Consider the following 20,836-nt stretch of genomic DNA (forward strand, 5'->3'; position numbering starts at 1 on the left):
TATGCGCCTAATGGTTACGGAGAAAATTCCAAAAAACTGTAAATTTAAAATTCTCATGTTATTCTTATGGAGAATAAGTAAACTGTTGTAGTTTGCTTGTTTATGAACATATTTTGATCAAATTTGGAAAATGCATTCATTTCATTCTAAACTATTAACATAAAAAAAAAACACATTTTACCCTCCCTGTTGCAGCAAACCTAAGTACTCGTTAAATTAATGTTATTTAAATAGGGAATAAATGTGGTATTTTTAAGGAGACATTTTTGTGTAAATCCAATCAAGCAAACGGAAATTCGCTTAGTCTGCAGGTTTGCTGCGGCGGGGGTATTTTAATTTCCTCTAGAAGGTTGTTAGGTTCGTAACTTCCTCTAGAAGGGTTTTAGGTTTGTAACATACACTAGAAGGTTGTTAGGTTTGTGTCTTCCTCTAGAAGGTTGTTAGGTTTGTGACTTCCTCTAGAAGGTTAAGCTGAACCTAAAGCTGTTATGTTCTATTAGGTTACCTTTGTTATGGTTGTTTTGTAATTTTGTTGTCAGGTTACCTTGTTTTTAGGTTTTTAACATTCACTAGAAGGTTGTTAGGTTTGTAACTTCCTCTAGAAGGTATTTTAGGTTTGTAACATAGAAGGTTGTTAGGTTTGTGTCTTCCTCTAGAAGGTTGTTAGGTTTGTGACTTCCTCTATAGGTTTGTAACATCCTCTAGAAGGTATTTTAGGTTTGTAACATAGAAGGTTGTTAGGTTTGTGTCTTCCTCTAGAAGGTTGTTAGGTTTGTGACTTCCTCTATAGGTTTGTAACATCCTCTAGAAGGTTAAGCTGAACCTAAAGCTGTTATGTTCTATTAGGTTACCTTTGTTATGGTTGTTTTGTAATTTTGTTGTCAGGTTACCTTGTTTTTAGGTTTTTAACATCCACTAGAAGGTTGTTAGGTTTGTGTCTTCCTCTAGAAGGTTGTTAGGTTTGTGACTTTCTCTAGAAGGTTTTAAGTCGTTTGTAAACTGTGTTAAACTTCTGTATTATGATCACAAATAGGAATGTTATAATCATTACTGTCAACAAAAAAACCTAATTCACACCGTGATTTAGAATACCCTGTAGTTGTTGGCTTAGGATACATTCTCATTGAAACAGGTGCCTCACTTTTGACGGATTTGTACTGGAAATTATCTTTTTAGTTAGAACGTATTTATACTTGCCGACATATGTGGTTGACATTTCTTATTCGTTTCCTAATGTTCTTTCTGGTACAAATCCCATGAGCTTTTTCATTAATCTGAATCATTGTTTGACTTATTCCATTACACAAGTTTTGTGTGGGAAGAGAAATGCAAACACTGTGAATGATCATACACTAGTTAACCCCCCCCCCCCTTGGCTTGTTTACTTACTACAACTTTTTTTAATATTAAGGATTTGTTGGATTTTGAACTAGATAATGAGAGTTAGACATTACCGCTAGACTCAATCTAAACTAAGAATTAAATTAGTGTTCTCCAGATCTCTAATATAATGATACGATTATACCTACCAGAAATAATCTAAACACATGTTATTTTCTGGACAGCTCTAAAATCACTAATTATTGTGCCATAGTCAGTCACTTTAGTCACTGATTTAAATTTAAAAGTATTTACAATCTCGGATTTTTGTTTAAAAAACTATTTTTAAATTTATTTTTGTACGTGTAAAAGTGGTTTGATAAAACATTGGTTTTTCATCAACAACATCGCAACAACATAGAATAGTTTATGATATAAATTAAGTAGGATAACACAACTAGGAACTATACAGTGCATTCATAATTGATCATGGTTTTTATTTTTGTCATCAAGTCCTAATTATTTAAATTACAATAATTTACCATATTACTATAACAAGGAACACAAATTATTCTAAATAAATTTGACAACAAGAGGAAGAGTCTCTGTTATTTTTAAAGGAAACTGGTAGAATATTCCCACTGTATGTAAAGAACTCTAACCGCATTACTCTACCACATTACGAAGCAAAATTCTTAGCACTACCTACTAAACTAGGCAACAAAGATCAAAATTTACAATTCTCTCAAAATCTTTCTCCCTTATTTAATTAAAAATTACTTCACTCATTTCATTGTCAAAACTCATACATTGCAAAAGTTAACATCGAAACACACCGAACATAGCCTACTAGTAGTGTGTGAAGCTGCGTTAAAAATAAAGTGGGGTATTAATAAAGACAGCCGCAATTTCCCTTTTGATGGTAAGGGATGAGAAGTGTATGCACAGGTGGATGTGACTGAAATAACTTACGAAAGGTTGCCAAAAAGGTGTACCAGGCCTAATTGCTGTGTCGCTGCGGAACGCTACAATGTCCAACGACAACAAGCGACAGATTATCCCACATATTGGAAAAATTAATTGTGCAAATTTAATTTCCCACCTTTTCAATGAAGGCTATAGTGGATAGTTTCAATTTCGTTTGTCGGACTATTATTAGGCTTATTTGTTTTATTTATTACTAGCTGGCCCGACAGACGTCGTCCTGTCCTAATGTGGTTTTATGTCAATGCTCGTTCATTTTCAAGATGAGCACGTTCGCATGGCTCAAACACGTCCTGGTTGAAGTTCGTTTGCTACGCTTACTCACTTTAGGTTGGAGATGGTTCGCTGCGCTCACTTGCCTTCAGGTTAGCTCATTCGATACGCTAACTCGCCTCCAGTTTGAAGTTCGTTCACTACGCTCACTCACCTTTTGGTTGCAAATTAGCTGTTGTCATAAACAAAAAAATATAATAGTGCTGCACCCTGTTGGTAAACCTACTAACTTTTTAATGCTATTGAACATCACCGAGTCAAATTGTATAGTTGCACCAGTTGTTAAGATTCTTTAATTCCATTTAAATATGAGTACTCATAAGGTTAACATGGGAAATTCCAGAGCCACTGGGGTGGATCCCTTTTGACGGATCTGCACCAAACCTCACACAAACCATCCTTGAATAATGCTTAATAATGCCTGAAAGTTTCATTACAATCTGTCGAGCGATTTTGGAGTCCATAACGTTCAAATATACATACAAACTTCCTCTTTTATATATAGATTTGTATTAGCCTATGAATAACGATTTCAACGATGTTCTTTGTTGGCTGCAATTTCCCCTACCAAGGGATTGTTACTACGGTAAAATTAACCATCCAATTTTACCTTGTCTTTCTAGACAGACATTGGTTATGTAACGTGGGGAAAACTGGTTAAATGTTCTATGGAGTAAAAATTGGTTTTCCATATTTTACTCTAAAAACGTAAATTTTGCCGTTTTTTCTTTCAAACAATATTATATTATTAAAAAAACAAAACAAATAGTTTAGTTAATATTGAAGCTTATTTGTACTGTAATACTTCAAATGGTTAGCCTACGGAAGAAATTCCGAACAACTAAATTTAATTCCTTATGGAGAGTGAGATATACTATTGTCGTTTTCTTGTTTATGTATATTTAGATCAAATTTTATGAATTCAGTCATTTCATATCAAGCTATTAACATTTAATTAAATATATAGATTAGAAACCACTCTTTATGCCATTCCTTTTAGAAGCAAACCTAAGTAGGCCTACTGACTAAGCATAATGTTACATATATATTAAATGTGGAATAAATCTAACAAATATTTTTAGGGAATATGTCAGTGAAAATCGTATCAGGCAAATTTAAATTCACTTGGTAAGCAGGTTCGCTGCGGTAGGGGTATTTTAAAAATCAATTAGCTTACAGCAGTTTTTTTTTAGTTTCATGGGCGTTAAGACACTATAGTATTAACCAATGAAAAGCGAATGTCACCTCATATTGAAAAAAATAATTACAGAATAGTTCTTTGCATAGATACATATATGATATCGTTATTTATAGTAAGCTTAAATACCCCCGCCGCAGCAAACCTGCAGACTAAGCGAATTTCCATTTCCCTGAATGGATTTACACTAAAATGTCTCCTTAAAATTATCACATTTATTCCCTATTTAAATAGAATCAGTTTAAAACATACTTAGGTTTGCTGCAACAGGGAGGGTAAAAGTGTTTTTTATGTAAAATGTTAATAGTTAGTAAGAAATAAAAACATTTTCCAAATTTGGGCAAAATATGTTTATAAACAAGCAAACTACAACAGTTTACTTATTCTCCATAAGAATAACATGGGAATTTTAAATTTACAATTTTTTGGAATTTTCTCCGTAACCATTAGGCGCATTATAACGCTTCAATATACTAAATTATTTGTTTTTTTAAGCTCTACAAAATAGTTTCAAAAGAAATTGCAAAATTTTATGTTTTTTGGGTCAAAAATGGGAAAAACCCATTTTTTCCCCATAAAAGCCCCCATAAACCCCCGTTCCCATGGTCCGATCATGCTGGTTCGCGAACTCGTTCGAATAAACGTAGGTTTACACGTTTGTACCAAATTTCATCAAAATCGGATCATTTTTGCTCGAGTTATCGCGCTAACGGACACATATATATATATATATATATATATATAAATATATATATATATATGAATTTGAACGGATGGTGTTTTTGACCTCTAGGGACCTCAAAACGAAAAAAAAAATCGGTCCCGGGTCCAGGTCTTACCGTGAGTACTACGGTAATAGCTTATTCCCTATATGGGAAATTCGCTAAAAACAGCAGTTAATTTCAAGATGTAATTAGAATTCTACAATGTCCTCCAAGTGCCATGTAAGTTTTGAGTATTTTACATAGTAGTGACAAGATAGTAATTGGGCTTTAAATCATAATACTAATAAGAAAAAATGATTGTTAATATGATTCAAAAATGAATATCCATTTGCCTGACTGGATTTTTACTAAAAATATATCCTAAAAATGTAAGATAGATTCCCTATTTAAATACAGTAACTTTAAATTTAACGAGTACTAGGTTTACTGCTATAGGGAGAGTAATAGAGCGTGTATTTATGTTAAATATCATTAGCTTATTATGAAATAAATAAATTTGCAAAGTTTGATCAAAGTATATATCCATAAATAAGCAAACTGCAACAATTTTCTTTTCCTCAATAAGAATAACATGGGAACTTTAAATTTAATACTAATTTTTACTATTTATCTCAATAACCGTTAGAGATAGAGCAAACCTTGAAATATGAAAAATATGTATTTTTAGACGTTCTTTAACTTTTGTATTTACAAAAATTCTCTAATAGGTACCAATAGTTTGTGAAATATTGTCAAAAAAGTGAAAATTGGCTGCCATTTTCCAAGATGGCGGCTGAAGCACAGCTGGGATTTATGGGGACTTTTGATATTTTATTTATTTAGGCTCACTTAACAACTGTGCAAAATGTTTCAGCTTAGTCCGAATTTGTTAGGTCAAATGGCTTTTTTATCCCTAATTCTTGGACTATAACTTGAATAGTTAAGAAGTTAATAATATTCATTGACTGAGAAAAGTATTTTTTATTTTGTGAAGATTTATTAAATTAGGTACGAATTAAGTTTTCCCCCTGTAAGAACAAATTAAGTGCATTAAAAAAATACTTAGCAACTTATTTGTTCTTTTTTAAATTAAATGCACAATTTTAAAAAGGTTCCTTTATAATTTTCATTGATTAGTAAACTTTGTTCAACAAGTAAAATATAGTTAAGTTACGTAAATTTGTTTATTTTTAAAACTAAAGAGCTCAGCTGTCTTTTTTGTGGTTGTAATAGGCAAGAAATTTAACTTAATCTACATATATAAAAGGCAAAGCCCTCACTGACTGACTGACTGACTCACTCACTCATCACTAATTCCCCCACTTCCCATTTACCTAGGAGGCTGAAATTTGCTACACTGATTCTATAGGCATTAAATAGGCAAACTAAGTTGTTTTTATTCTGATCGGACTCTCCGGCTCCGCCCCAGTGGCTCTGGAGTTTCCCATGTTAACCATATGAGTACTCATTTTTAAATAGAATTAATGAATCTTAACAACAGCTGTTTCAATTAAACAAGTTGGTTCTGTTCTATGATGTTCAATAGCATTTAAGTTACAAGGATTACCAACAGGGTGCAGCACTATTATTTCTTTTACATTTATGACAACAGCTAATTTGCAACCAAAAGGTGAGTGAGCGCAGCGAACGAACTTCAACCTGGAGGCGAGTTAGCGTAGCGAACGAGCTAACCTGAAGGCAAGTGAGCGCAGCGAACGAGCTCCAACCTAAAAGAGAGTGAGCATAGCGAATGAACTTCAACCAGGACGTGATTGAGCCATGCGAACGAGCTCACTTATGAAGTTAAACGGGGCAAAGCCCGCGGGTTTAGCTAGTTTATTATAAAGGATTACCTTATATGATTTAGATAATAAAAATATAACTGCAGCAAGAACAAATAAGAAAAATATTCAAACGAACTAATTAGCAATAATTTTATACATTAGTATTAGGGATATAAAATTACAATTATTAAAAAAATACAGTAACACATTATACATGTGATTTACTCAAAGTATCCTTTTATTTAAGTTAACTACAGTAGCCTATGGTGTAATTAAAAAACTGTGGCACATCAAAAAGCCTATATAAAACATGGTGAAATACAAATTATTGTTGCGACAGATCAAAGAAATGGACAGTCAATCAAGATGCCACTGCACCTTACATGCTTGGTTTAGTTCTCTTCTCTGACTCTGAGTGTTTTGTTGAATTATTTCTAGAATCAGATCAATTAGTTTTCTCCTGGTTAATTTACAGCTAATTTTGTTATCAATTAAAAAATTTAAAAGTACATTTTCTTATTTCAATGTTGAATCATCCATTTCCGGACTAAATTTTGAAGGCTTTTTAGTTCATTGCTTGAGCCGAGTTGTGGTAAAGCTTACCTCAAATCTGAAGGTTGACGGGTCCTGGGATGGGTCGAATCTGGACCCAGAAGCCATTATTTTGTCATTGGACTATTAATTAATGACGCTATTTAACAAAAAGTCAACATCCGATAGCATCAATGCCAAGCTTTTTTTAAATTGTGAATCTTACGTAGTTAAGTCATGGTTAAAGATTTTGAAGTATATCGTAATGTAAAACAAGTAAAGTATAATTGTTAGTAATTTTATTTATCTCAATAAAAACGATAAAATTCAATAGATGCTTTAAATGTAAACAAAGAAATATAAAAAGATTAGGCCTATAATAAATTGATTATTTCGACTTGAGATCTTTAGCTGTGACAGTAGCAGGCAGTATATGGAAACTACTAACAGTAATAGAGAAATGTTGACGCCATTTTCAGAAAAATATAAGCATACTTTTTCCAACCTTAATATAGGCGAGGAGCTACAGGATAAATTAAAGTTGTATAAAAAATAGGCCTATAACCAAAATTGTTAACACAATTTTTAGGAACGCCAAACAATCAATCCTTGCGATTTTAGGATACATAGAGATGTAATAATTAGTTGGATACTAAAACTGCTGTCGAAATTGAAACATTTTTTTAAATTAACAAAACTGTAGTGTTGCTAACCAGTGTTGAGCCTGTAATTGTTAAGATTTGTTAAGCTGATATCGGTGGGGTAAGATTTAGGACATTAGCTGATGAAATACGACAGCTCATTGCATAGGAGCATGTTAACAAGCAAGACTCGTGTTTCGCGCCACGGCTAAGGCCTATAGTCATGTCGCACACCACTTAAATACATTTATAATTTGCTTATATTTGTTTCCAACACATCGATCGAACCTGTTTGGTTTTTTGTCTATTGAAAATTTGTAAGTAGGCCTACTTATGTACCGGTTGGTTTATGTACGTGAGGCAAAATCTATACATGGATCTATTCCGTCTACACATGTTGTGTGCCCGTTTGGGATAACAACAAACTTCACACTAAGAAAATATTCAAACTACAAAAAAGAGCCATCAGATTAATCTTCAACCTAAAGTATAGAGAGTCTTGTAGATTCGTTTTTCGTAGAAATAATATGCTGACCTTTCCATCAATTTTCATTTTTGAATCTTTGTCCTTCTTAAAAAAAAATAACAATGTTTCATATTAGAGAGTCGTCTCACCACAGCTTCAATCTTAGAAGGAACTTTGACCTACATATTCCACTATCTCGTACCACTTTTCTTAAAAACTAGTCTTCTCCATTGTGTATCCGACTTTTTAATTCTCTTCCTAATGCAATCAAGGGCGAAAAGGATAAAAAAAAATGTAATCATAGTTTGAGGGAATATTTAGTTGATAAGGAATTTTACAGTGTATCTTCGTTTTTAAAATGTAAATAGATTTTACCTTTTGAAGTTTGTGTCTTTATTTAAATGGGTCTGATTTCACTTGTTTAGTTCTAGTGACTTTTGCCATGTACATTTTTGTATTATCATGGCAGTAAAACTATTCTGATTCCGATTCTATCTATCAACTTAAACAATATTGTTGTGGTTTTCTCTGTTACATCCCTTTTTCAGCCTAATCAAGTGAATTTTACTATTGAGGTGTCGTTGTAAAGCTTATAATCTTGAGCAGGGTAAGGAATGGGAAGCAAATGGGTTCCTTTAGGGCTTTGCTCCATGTATTTGATTTTTTTGCTGTTTGCTTTCAAAGATTCAGTTATGATGACTTTCATAACTTTTTCAATGTTAATTTAAATTTGAACAGCTGATCTATAGTTGTAAGTCAGATTGTAAATAAAGGTCAAAACAATTTTAATTATACTACTTTTTATGACTGCAACTTGGTTGAGGTAGGTAGGTAAATCACTCTTCATGTTGTAGATTTAAAGCCAAAAATTGTATTCCCCTAATAACCGTCTTACAGTAAACCACATAATCTTTGAAAATTAAAAGGGCATGGGTCTTCCTAGTTTATTATTGTTTAAGTTGTTTTAACAGCTTTATTGGCAGTATTTAAAACATTTAAATCCTACTTCTGTGTTAGCCTAAATTTTGAAAAGTAATGCTACTTGGGCACCTGCTAAGTTTATTTGACTTGATAAGTTAAAACCCACTTATCTCTCGACTACTTCAACTGTTGGCTAATGTTGGAGAAGTTATAAGCTGGAGGTTATTAAACACAATTTTATCCCTGTTAAACTTTTTATTTTTTAGTAAATTAAATGATCTGACAACTTTTTGAAAAGGAAATTTCTAAAATCAATTGAGAAAATTCTTCTTGCTTTGGTGTCCACTATATTTTTTTACATAAGCTGTAACCAGCGTTAGATTTATTGTAAGTGGTGAAGAACTACTTACAACCTGTTGAGAACTATGAAACAAATTAGTAGAACCACTCTAAACTAAAACTTAAATTAGAGTCAATATCCAATATTTAAAACAATTATGGCACATGGCTCGGTTTTTATTTAGGCCTATTTTTAAAGATAGTCCAAAACCTTTGGTAGATTATATCCAATTGTTATAACTACATGTGTTCAATCTTATTGGTCATTGATGTGTTTGTTGTGGATTTTATTACAAAGAATATTTTTCCACATTTTGCAACACTTAGTTTCATAAAATGGTTTATATTACCTGTCCCGTCAGTGGTCCTATTATTGTCGTCTTAGGCGACCGGTTTCGAGATTAAAATCCCATCACCATGCTGTTACAGTTGAACCTCGTTTGTACGAACCTCGATAAAACGAATTCCTCGATAAGACGAATGTTTTTAAATCCCCCTGACACTTTCATATAGGTCAATGCTAAAAACACCTCTATACAACGTAGTAATTAAGTTAAAAACCTCCATAAGACGAATTTGTTTGTGACATGGGCTAGGACTGATTAACCTCTATACAACGAATATTCTTAGCACAAAACCTCTACAAGACGAACGTGACCTCTATAAGACGAATTTATCATAATCTTAACCTCCATAGTACGTAGTTTTCAAAACAAACAGAAGCTTGTCTCAACATGAAACCTCCACCCATCCCTCCTCCTTCCTCAGTCATTGTTTGAAGAAACCTTGGAGCAAGGAGAAACCTCTATAAGAAGAATAACAGCAGCATTAAACCTCGATAAAACGACCCTCTTTATTAAGAATACCTCTATAGTACGAATTTTTCCCGTACCCCTTGAAATTCGTCTTATAGAGGTTCAACTGTATAAAAATGTCATGTCACTCAAATTGAGGTCGTCGGTAAACACAAAAACACACACATACAACACGAAACACGAACATACAGATTAACATTGCTACTGGCCAGTACAGGACACTACGACGCGGCACGGGTAGATGCATGGTCATGACTCAATACTTAGTTTTAGTTGACGCGTACTTAGTTTTATCCAACAAATGCAAGGTTATCCTGCCAAAAAAATATTAAGCATATTTACTTTTCTTTGTCAATTGTTGAAAAATAAAAGCTAGAAATTGAAAATCCAATACAACAATTATAACCTTAAGAAATAAATTGAGGTATTTAAAATTCACACTTTTAGTTTTATGGTTTTAAAGAAAAACTCGCTTCTCAAGCCACTAAATAAATACACTTTTTTCAGATTAAAAAATTTTTTTTAATTTTTTTAAATTTATGCCCAATATTATTATTTTTTACATTAAATTGGTCTACAAATGTTTTTCGAACCAGGAATTCCGCATAAAAATTGTAGGCCTACAGGACTCAAAAATAAATTTATAATTATTTTACAGTTATTTTATTCTTTTTTTTTACTACTGTGTTACTATTTTTATACATTTCCTGTTGTATGCCTAGTTTTAAAGTTTCATTATTAAAATTCCTCTGTTTAATGTAAGTTACCTTTGTACAGATTCACAAATTACTAAATATTATTACTCCATCTTCAGTATATTGGTGCAATTGGTTTATTTAAGTAATGTTATTAAGTATAAAGAGGAAAGCAATCTGTAGGAGCAAAGAAAACTAACACAACTTGTACCTTATTATATACCAGTTTGAACTCAAAGCTCAAGGCGTCAGCAATGTTTACGATTTGTCATGTTGGAACTGTTGAACAAATTGGTGTTTTCTTACATTCTTGATTGATGAGTGGATTACTCGGCCCTTACGTTTTGCCGTCCAAACATTGTCAATGACTGTGTACATCTGGTGCTAATGAATGTGTAGATAACAATTCCGCTAACAAGCACGTTTGAAAAGACAAAATAAAATTAATCTACTGAATTGATGTATTTTGCCTCGCTGTGCATTGGTTTTTAAAGTTCCTACTGTAGTCACTACTACTAGTCGGTTTACATGTTGGACTTTTTCATATAATTCACTACCACTATGTTTTATCAGGTTTGTAAACGAACCCTGAACACTATTCCACACATCTTGTTTAGGGTTATTTTTAGGTTAGGTTTGGTTAGAACCAAGACGTAAGCAAAACCTTAGGTTGTATTTTGTTGCATAAAACTTATGTTATGTTAGTGAACTAACAAAAAAAACTTTAAACATGTTTTACTGTATATTAAACAGTTTATTTTTACAAAAAGAAGAAAATTTGCTTTGTAAATCAAATTATTTTTCCTTTTGTTTAATATAAGTATATATTCTATTTCCTGACATGTTGTTTAATTAATTGTTTTATGTTATGAAATTGGCATCATCACTCCTGCACCTAAGCTTGAGACATTAACCTTTGGCTAGCACAGTCTGAGAAATCTATCAGTTTTCTTTTTGAGGCTGACTTTTACAGCCTTTGGTCCAAACTAACCGTTCATGACATTCACATGAAAACTGACTAATTAATGACTACCTAATTAATTGTGGGTTTGGTTAGCAGGATTAGAACCTGAGTTCCCAGGACAGTATTTTGAGTAGAGTTGGGCTTGATTTAATGTAACAGTATAAATAATATAATATTATAAATTTTTATACTGAAGTGTATAAATTAAGATATCAATTAGTTTACTGAGAATAATCAAATATTTTTCTAGTGAACTGTTAAAACGAACAAATGTAATAAATATCCCGCTGGTGGTGTCTTCCTATTAACAGCGAGCATAAAAATAATATAGTACCTTGATAATACGATTATTTTTGTAACGTCGTCTGAACTGTTAAAACGTGCGAGTGAAATAACGCTGATGGTGTCATCTTCCTATTAATGGTGAGCACCTTAAAATAATATATTTATTACCTTGGTAATATGGTTATTTTTGTAACGTTGTCTGAACTGTTAAAACGTGTGAGTGAAATAACGCTGATGGTGCCGTCTTCTTATTAATGGTCATCATCTTAAAATAATATATTACCTTGGAAATATAATTATTTTTGTAACGTCGTCTAAACTGTTAAAACGTGCGAGTGAAATAACGCTCTCTTTGATCGCTAGCTTAAGAAACAGCTGATCTTTGTCAGTAACAAAGCTACAAAGATCATCTCACACCATTCTACACACATCCTTTACTCATATATTTGTAAAATATGTACTTAGGTGGTGTTCCCATCTCAATTGATGATGATATACTCTAGTTCGGCCACTGTTAAAAATTACAAGTACTAATAATTATAAGGGACAAAACTATTGGTTTTAAATCTGGTTTGTTGAGTGTCTGCACTGGTGTAAATCATCTCACTCAGTTGTAAAATTGCCTTAATCCAATACAATGTTATGGGGGAGTGAGCTTTTTTAGTGGTAGAGCAAGACTTCGGTCCCTGAGGTCTTGGATTCGATTCCCACCAATCACCGATGATTTTTAGCCAAATGATAATGCCACAAACTCTAGATCTAGCCTAAAGCAATTTGAAAAATTATCCCGGGCAAGGACCTAGCGTCTTAGGACAAAAAAATACAACCCTTATGGGAGATTACCAATTTACTGAACACAAATTACATAGTAGGCTATTTGTGCCAACAGACACAAAAAAAAAAAAAAAAAAAACCAGTAGGCCTAACTCACAACAAAAAAGTTGATCTGACATGTAAAACCCTCAACATCTATTATCTCCTGTTTCAAATTTGTCAATAGACTTAACAGTGTGTTTTTGTTGCAGGGAAAAACGGCAAAAAATAGAAGATATAAAAAAGAATATACGTGATGCAATATTGGTAAGTAATTTTGTTATTAAATATTTAGATTTATATTTCCACTTATATTATATTCGTTTAGAAATTCTTCAATGTATGTAACCCCATCTAATCTTTTTAGGTTGAGTTAGGTTTGGTAACCTATTAATGTAACCCAATCATAAATGAGCAATCTAAATCAAAGTTTCCTTTAAAACAAAAAATAATTACTGTGTCAGCGAATTACTTTCTCGGTGGCCAATGTCACTGTGCTTAATTTGGAGGGAATTTGACAACTGAAAGCGTTACGATTGTAACTATTGATTGTAGGATCGGTGAGTCAGTCACCAGAAATACAAATTACGTTACTATCATTAACCAACATAACCTGACTATCATGCACCCTATATATTGCATTTGGCCCTTTGACATAACTAATAAATAGTTTTTTATGTAGGCCTATAAAACTACCTCTTAATCAATACATGAAATCATGTAAAAATATTTAACTAATAGATGTATTTCACTTGAGATTTTAAAAATGAAAAATTACAATCGCAGTAGAGTTATTTGATATAATTTGTAATTTATGTGACTTCAACATATTTTTAAATTCAAGATCACTAATATTTTTGCGTTTTTGCTGTAGCTGTTTAAAAGTATGCCAGATCATAACCGCCTATGTTATAATCTTGTCTAATACTCGTTATGATATAACTGAAATCCAGCTATTTCCTTTAGGAAAAGAAATTTTAAAACGATTACTATAATATATCCTAGTTACGTTAAGTAATGTAACAATAAGTCAGTCTAGCCAATATGTAAAACTCATGAAATCAAGCAAGGAACAAATTATTTTTATACTAATCATATAGCCTTAAACATTAAATTTTAGTTGCGACAAATTTGCAACATTTTGAATGCCCTTAATATTGTTTTCCATATTTACTATTGCATGTACAGTGTGTCCCAGGAAAGGGGTTAGATTTGGTTTTATATTACTTGGGTGTTTAATGTACCAAAAGTTTTGATTCCTTCACAATTATTTATCAAAGTTTGAAAATTTTTGTAAAAAATTCAACTTCATATCGTTTGTAAACAAAATTCTGGCATATAGAAAGATTAGTACCATTTGATTTCTTTACAAATAAATTTTTAGTTTTACCTGATTTGTTAACTGTGTTGCAGTTTTGAAATTTGTTTTTGCTGTATGATTTAATAATTTTTCCCTACTTTAAGCATACTTAAAAAAAAAACAACCTAATCTTCTCAAGTGCAGTTTAACTGAAACCGAAACTCTAATTAATGACTTTTATACACAAAGGTATAGTAAATTTATTCTGGACAAGTTACAAGTTTAACTGCCTTTAAGAGGGTTTTAGCTATTTTCTTTGGCTTTTTCAGTAATTTTTTGTTAATTTAATGGTTTTTATGGCCACGTAATATACAATCAAACGTCTAAACTTCTCCGTGTGACCCGGGCAGAATGACTACCGTGGCACGTGCACATCTAACACATTATCACAGCCTTGTGACTTCTCAGATAATATTACTGCAGACATCTCTATAGTTACTCATAACTCTACTAGACTGTGGGAGTGAGATGGATAATATCTGAGTAAACAGTAATGGTGTGGCCTGTTACTTTATGGTAGGCCTAAATGCTTTCTTTGCGTAAACTAATACATTTTAGCGTTAGGGTTCCAAAATACTTACAAATACTGAACCTAGTATGTCTATATATCGGTAGACTTCTTCAGCTGTTTAAGTTGTTGAACAAACTGTAGGCCTGCACTGTTTTTGGATATATTTGTTTTGATTAAATTTAAATACATGAAAAATTATCTCTCCTCTAAGCTAACTAAATCTATTAAAGCTCATACATAAAAAGCAAATCAATCGGAAAAGTCGTTTAAAACACAATGATTCTCTGTTTTATTCATAGTATAAAATACTTTGACTGAAAAAATCCATCCTTAGGCCTAAACACATTTTTTTTTTATGGTTGGACCTCACACTGTTTTTATATTAGGCCCACAACAATTATTTTATAAGCAAACAGCTTCTTAAGTATAGCATTAAGCTATATAATACACCTGTTACTTTGAATTTTGCAATTTATGATTTTTTTCTGTAGCGTAAGTAAAAAATATCATATAATTAAACCAAACATAATGAAATATTATTTGGATACAGCTTATAAATCACGATTCATGTAAATATCAATCGAGAATTCTTGTTTTCAATGATTTTCTTCAATTTAACTTCTTTACCAGCTGAGATACAACCCCTCCCACTCCACACAATTTTAATAAATAATAATAATGTTAACTTCTACCCTTCCAAATTGATGTAGTTTACTACGGTACGTGTTTCGTCAGCACAGTTACATCATCATGTAATCCGATATTACTTTGTGTTCATTATAAACATAAAACAATCATACCAATACTATTTTGTATCTTGTATTTTTATAGTTTGAGGAAAGGTTATAAGTTTTGCAATGTTACCCCTATATTTTGGTATACAATATTTAGTCCTAGGAGCTAAATAAAGCCTAAACTTCTTACATCTAGTTTATAGGTTAAACATGGTGTGTAGGTTATATATTATTAATTTGTATTTTTTGTTTCAGACGATAACAGGTGCAATGAGTACCTTAACACCTCCCGTACAATTAGAAAAGCCAGAAAATCAATTTAGGTTCGATTATATACAAGACGTAGCGTCGCAACATGACTTCGACTACCCTTCTGTGAGTATTATTTTATACTTAATTAATAAAATTAATTGATAAAAAATGTATGCAAAATAAGTTAGGTTAAGTTGATGTTTTTATTGCTGAAGTGCAGCTAGTTCATGTTTCTTACAGAGATGCTTAAACCAATAACTAAGTCTTGATTTTTAGTAGACAATTAGGCAGGTAAATTAAATTTTTGAAAATAGTGGAACAATTTAATATGTATATTGGATTTTTAAGTAATTTAAAACTTGACTAATGTTTTAAGAATGCCAATTAATTAGGAAACCCTCTAGATTTAAAGGCTTTGGCACATTTTCCCTGAGGAAGGTTTTGAGACTGCTTAGCCTATAAAAATGCCACTGGTGTTTTAAACATAATAATCGTCATCGTCTATTGGGCGATGATGATTACCAATCAAAATCAAAATCGATCATCACCGCCACCTTTTATGTATTTACCGCCTTGTTAAAACAGTATTTAAATGTGGAAATATATGTTTGAAGTGTTATTAGACATGTATTTATTTTTTTCCATGCATAATAAAAACAATTATAATCTGTTGGTGTCCCTCATCTATGACGATTTTGATTTTAAAAACTTGCGACAACTTTAACATGGTTTGGAATGTCCAGTTTATGAGTAGTTCAAGCTTTTTGCTATAAAATGTATCCGATGAAAACCCAAGCCTAAACGATGAGGGTTTTCTAAATATTTGTAAAAGATTTATTAATTGCCACTAGAATTATGCCATGTTAATTGATAAGACGGACATTCTTGTGATCGACTTTCACTCTTGTAAATATTACCTATGTTGTTTTTGGAATTTTATGAACTGAGACACTTTCTCTTGTTTCAGGAATTTTATGAACACACAGAGATCCTTTGGAAGGACAGAGGTGTTCAGGCGTGTTATGAACGTTCAAATGAATACCAGCTGATAGACTGTGCAAAATAGTAAGTGAAATAACATCTTTAAATGCATGCTGCACGTGTTGTAGTTTGTGTTGCAGTTACCGTTGCCGGTTCTAGATTTAATGTTTGTCCATAATCTCGAGTGGTCCAATATTGCCAAATATGCTTTGAAATGAGGGGTTCTTTTAAAGCTTTTGCCTCAGTATGTTTTAATAATTATTTTCAAAGTATTTTGTACCTTGAAAAAGTATTATCTCCATCAAAACAACAGCCAGCTGTTCCATACTAGATAAAGTTTTGTTGATTACAACACGTTTTTCTGAATAAAAAAAATTTACACTTCTTTTAAGTAAATGTGGACACTTTCCACCACTAATTAGTATACCAGTGAAAGAAATCCCCGCAGTTTTTTTTATAAAATAATTTACATCTGTAGCGATGAATTTTGAACTAAGGACATTATAATGTCTATGGACAAGATAAAAACATTACAATTGTATATGTACTTTTCAAAGTGACAACATTTTATTAAATTATTTAGTCTCATGTGGTGTCCAGTTTTTTTGTTATTTTTTAATTTGTAATATAAAAACGTCTAAGTATAGACCTAATAAATACAATTTGTCAGGTTATATCCGTAACCAAAACTAACTAGAAATGAAGCTTGGAAGCGGATTTTTACATTGAGGCAAAAAAATATTTATATTCATAACATAACTTTACTAAAAACAAGCCAGGCTATATTTTACACAGTAAAATTAGATTTTTGTTCGTAAGTACAGCACCCTATTGGGTTGGGTAAATTTAAGTTTGTTTGGAAAAAGTTTACTAGACAATAGCTGGCTTTACTAGTTTAAAATGTGAAACAAAAATGTTGTTAAAATAGGCATTGATCTATAATTGTGTGATTTATTTCTTAACTGTAAAACAATCAATTTGAGTTCCCTTAATGTTTTTCACAGTTGTATGACAGTTATTTAAAAATTTAAACCCTCAATTACAATACTATTATAATATGTTTATTGGCACAAAAAGTAGGCCTTAATATTTGTACTACTGGTGCTTCGTTGCTTTATTATCACTCTAAAAACGTTGTGTATTAGCCTTTCTCTGTAGCAGTTAACACTTTGTAAAGCTCAAAATGTAATCACAGATTTTAAAATAATTAATAACTGTACCTATATGTAATAATGAAAATAAAAAATAGCCACGGAATTATACATGATTATAGCTTGTTCTTTGAAAGACTTGTAAAAGAGTTTGAAGTGTATAATTAGGAATACTGCTGCCAAAGTGTTAGGTCTATTTCCAAACATGAGGTGTGGATGATAAGTGTATCTTTGTAGTTATTTTAGTTGTATCCATCAAAGATAGATGCACCCGGAAGTGAATTTGCTTAGATGTCTTATTTCAATATCCAATTATCATTATTCATACAACAAATACTGTTTACAATTTACTCAAACAGCAATTGACAAATAATATACATAATACAAAAAATTGTTATAACCAAATACAAATTGTGTATGAATAGGTAGATACCTAATTTTTTGTGTGTTGAGGAACTATAAAACCATAGGAACCATCAGGAACGATGATACTCGTCCTCATTTTTGGTTCTAACGTATTTTTGTCTGCCAAAGGTTTTATTTTATTTATTCCTTTTTTACAAAATGTAAAAGCTTTAACGTTTCTGCAGGGAAAATGGAAATTCTCGTGATCTAACATTAACCGTCGGTATAAAACTTGTTAAGATGTAAATTTAAGAAATTGCTTTTAAAAAAAGGAGAAAAAATTACTCTTTTTGGGATCAAACCGGATAATTATTGGATTTTAAATTCAGTTGTAACTTAGGCCTATCTTTTAACCACACCAATTTTATGGTGCAATTTGATGATTAAAAATAACCTAATAATATTATTAGAAGTGAATAAGAAGAAACTAAATAAATATCTACAAATTATTCATGATTAAATTTACCGTAATTTATATTTCAATAGTGTAATATTTTGTGAATAAGAATTTAGTTGACTATTTAAGAGCCAAAGGAGGAGGTTAGGGATTTGAATAAATTCATCTTCTCAACCATTTATTAACAACCCACAAAAAATTTACTGTAGTCCTACATCCATCAAAGTTTGTAAATTTCGCTATTGCTTGATAAAGAATCAGAGTTTGTCATTTATTTTCTGTTGAAACAAAAATCATCAATGTATTAATTTAGTTGGAAATTAAACTTTTCAGAAGCCACAAAGTATGCTTAATTTTATAGGATTCCAAATCGTGCGGGTAATCAATTAGATAAGTTGAAATTTTAAAGAACTTTTAATGTGCTTACGTGATTTTTCTGTTTCTGTAATGTTTTGAACTTTGCACGAGCCAAGCAAAAAGAATTTCGTCTTAGGTTATTTAATACTTAGGATAATTGAAGAGAGTACTTTTTAACTGTGCTTGATCAAATGTTGCTGTTCTTTAAAAAAAATTTTACTTGGGAAGCTCAGGGGAAAAAGTTAACCAGCTCAACATTTTGTATTACTTAAGGATAAAATTTTATGTAAACAAACTAAAAAGGTAAATCAGCTGTAAACTTTCACATCAGTATACATTGAGGTGTCCGCTCGACCATGTTTCACTGTTTAGAAGGCGTGTTATCTTACGAAGGTAATTTGCCTGCCAACTGTTAAATAATTAGCAGGCGGTGGATGAATCACTCTATCTATTCACGAGCTCCGTCAAACAGCGAATCTCGAGCTGCTGTTCATTTGGAAGATTAGTGAACATTTTTCAGCTTAGTTGTAATATAGAAGCGGGCTAAAAAACTTGTACAAGAATATTTTAAAATTTGGATCTCCAGCCAACATTATACACACTCAGGAAATCCATTAGGTCTACCATGATAAAAAATATTGTAATGAGCCATACTTTTAAAATTTTAAAATAATCATTTATTACACATTATTATTAAATTGGACACTTTGATAGCAGAAACCTCAATAATGATTAAAATACTTCTTATCGAGGTACTTATGCAGTAAATATTTTTTAGTAAAGAATTGTTTTAACAAGCCCTCAATAGCAAGAAAACTTCCATTGCATTTACATGATTTTCATAATATTATTAGGCCTACTGGTTTTTTACTTAACTGCAAAGAAATCTTGAATGCAAGTAAAATATTATATTTTTCGTAAACATTATAATTTTAAATTCAAAATAAATTTTTTTAAACTGTTTCATATCCAAGGAGTTAACCTGTTGAGAGTTTAATGTGCCGAATTAAACCTTCTATTGCATGGTTCAAGAAAAATTATTAAGTCCACATTTTTTGTAAAAGATTTAATACAATTTGAAAAAATTTTCTAAACAAGCAAATTTTTATTGTTTTCACTGAAATAACGGTTTGTGTAATTTTTCTTCAACATCAAAATGAACCGGGATAATAAAAATTATTACTGATTGACAATCTCTTAGGAGCCCAGTAAATATATTGAAATGCATAAGAAATCAGTATACCGTACACCCTACGCCAAATAAATGAGGAAAATACAAAAATTGTTGAAGTTGTTACTTATTTTATCTATTTAATCTGCATTTAAATAAAATAGTGGACTAAATATTAGGTTCAAAATATTTAAATTTAACAATTATTTTTCCCCATTTGATTGTGATAGTAAAGTTTAGCCGGGCAGACAGTGCTGATATAGGTTCAGGACTGGTGCTGTGGTCTCGGGCGCTATTGATCGTTCCTCCTTCTCACCCCCTCCCCCCCACCTACCCCCCAAGATTCACCTGCCGCGCCGCGCCGTACTACTGTTACTACACTTCACGGAAAACACTCCAAATGCCTCATTACTTCAAAGGTGCCCCGGCACCCGCGTACTTCTGTAGAATGCACCACTATAAGATGGGGTGCAGAATGATTTTGGTGCTGTGGTTGTTAAAAGCTTGCTGTTAACTAGAATTCTGCAGCATCTTAGGTAGAAATATATTGAAGGTGTTAAGGGTTCTTTTGTCGCATCAAAATACATAACTCAAATATTACTTGTAGGGTGGTTACGTAAGAACATAAGGCATATTTCAGAAAAAAAGCCGTTTAAATTTAATATGATAGGTACAAACAATTATTAAAATGTGTTTCTGATAAAACACCACCTCTCTTTTACTTGTTTGCCTCCATTTTTTTTACTTAATTTGTTCGGTAAAAAATTATAAGTCAGTTACTTAC

The 20,836-nt window shown here is 31.7% G+C and overlaps 2 protein-coding genes across 2 annotated transcripts in view; one reads left to right on the forward strand and one right to left on the reverse strand.

The window, feature by feature from the left end:
- The window catches only part of LOC128994037 (calcyphosin-like protein), a 145,295-nt gene that overhangs the window by 60,070 nt on the left and 64,389 nt on the right, over positions 1-20,836 (reverse strand). The window lies entirely within an intron of this gene.
- LOC128994036 (guanine nucleotide-binding protein G(s) subunit alpha) overlaps positions 1-20,836 on the forward strand; it is a 44,975-nt gene that overhangs the window by 7,151 nt on the left and 16,988 nt on the right. Inside the window, exons 3-5 of the mRNA XM_054418241.1 lie at positions 12,946-13,000; positions 15,594-15,713; positions 16,558-16,655. Of these exons, the coding sequence (XP_054274216.1) occupies positions 12,946-13,000; positions 15,594-15,713; positions 16,558-16,655 (273 nt within the window). The remainder of the gene's footprint in view (positions 1-12,945; positions 13,001-15,593; positions 15,714-16,557; positions 16,656-20,836) is intronic.

The sequence above is a fragment of the Macrosteles quadrilineatus genome, unplaced genomic scaffold, assembly GCF_028750875.1.
Source record: "Macrosteles quadrilineatus isolate MER2022 unplaced genomic scaffold, UCM_ALF_1.0 Scaffold_5__1_contigs__length_97177068, whole genome shotgun sequence".
Taxonomy (NCBI): Eukaryota; Metazoa; Arthropoda; class Insecta; order Hemiptera; family Cicadellidae; genus Macrosteles; species Macrosteles quadrilineatus.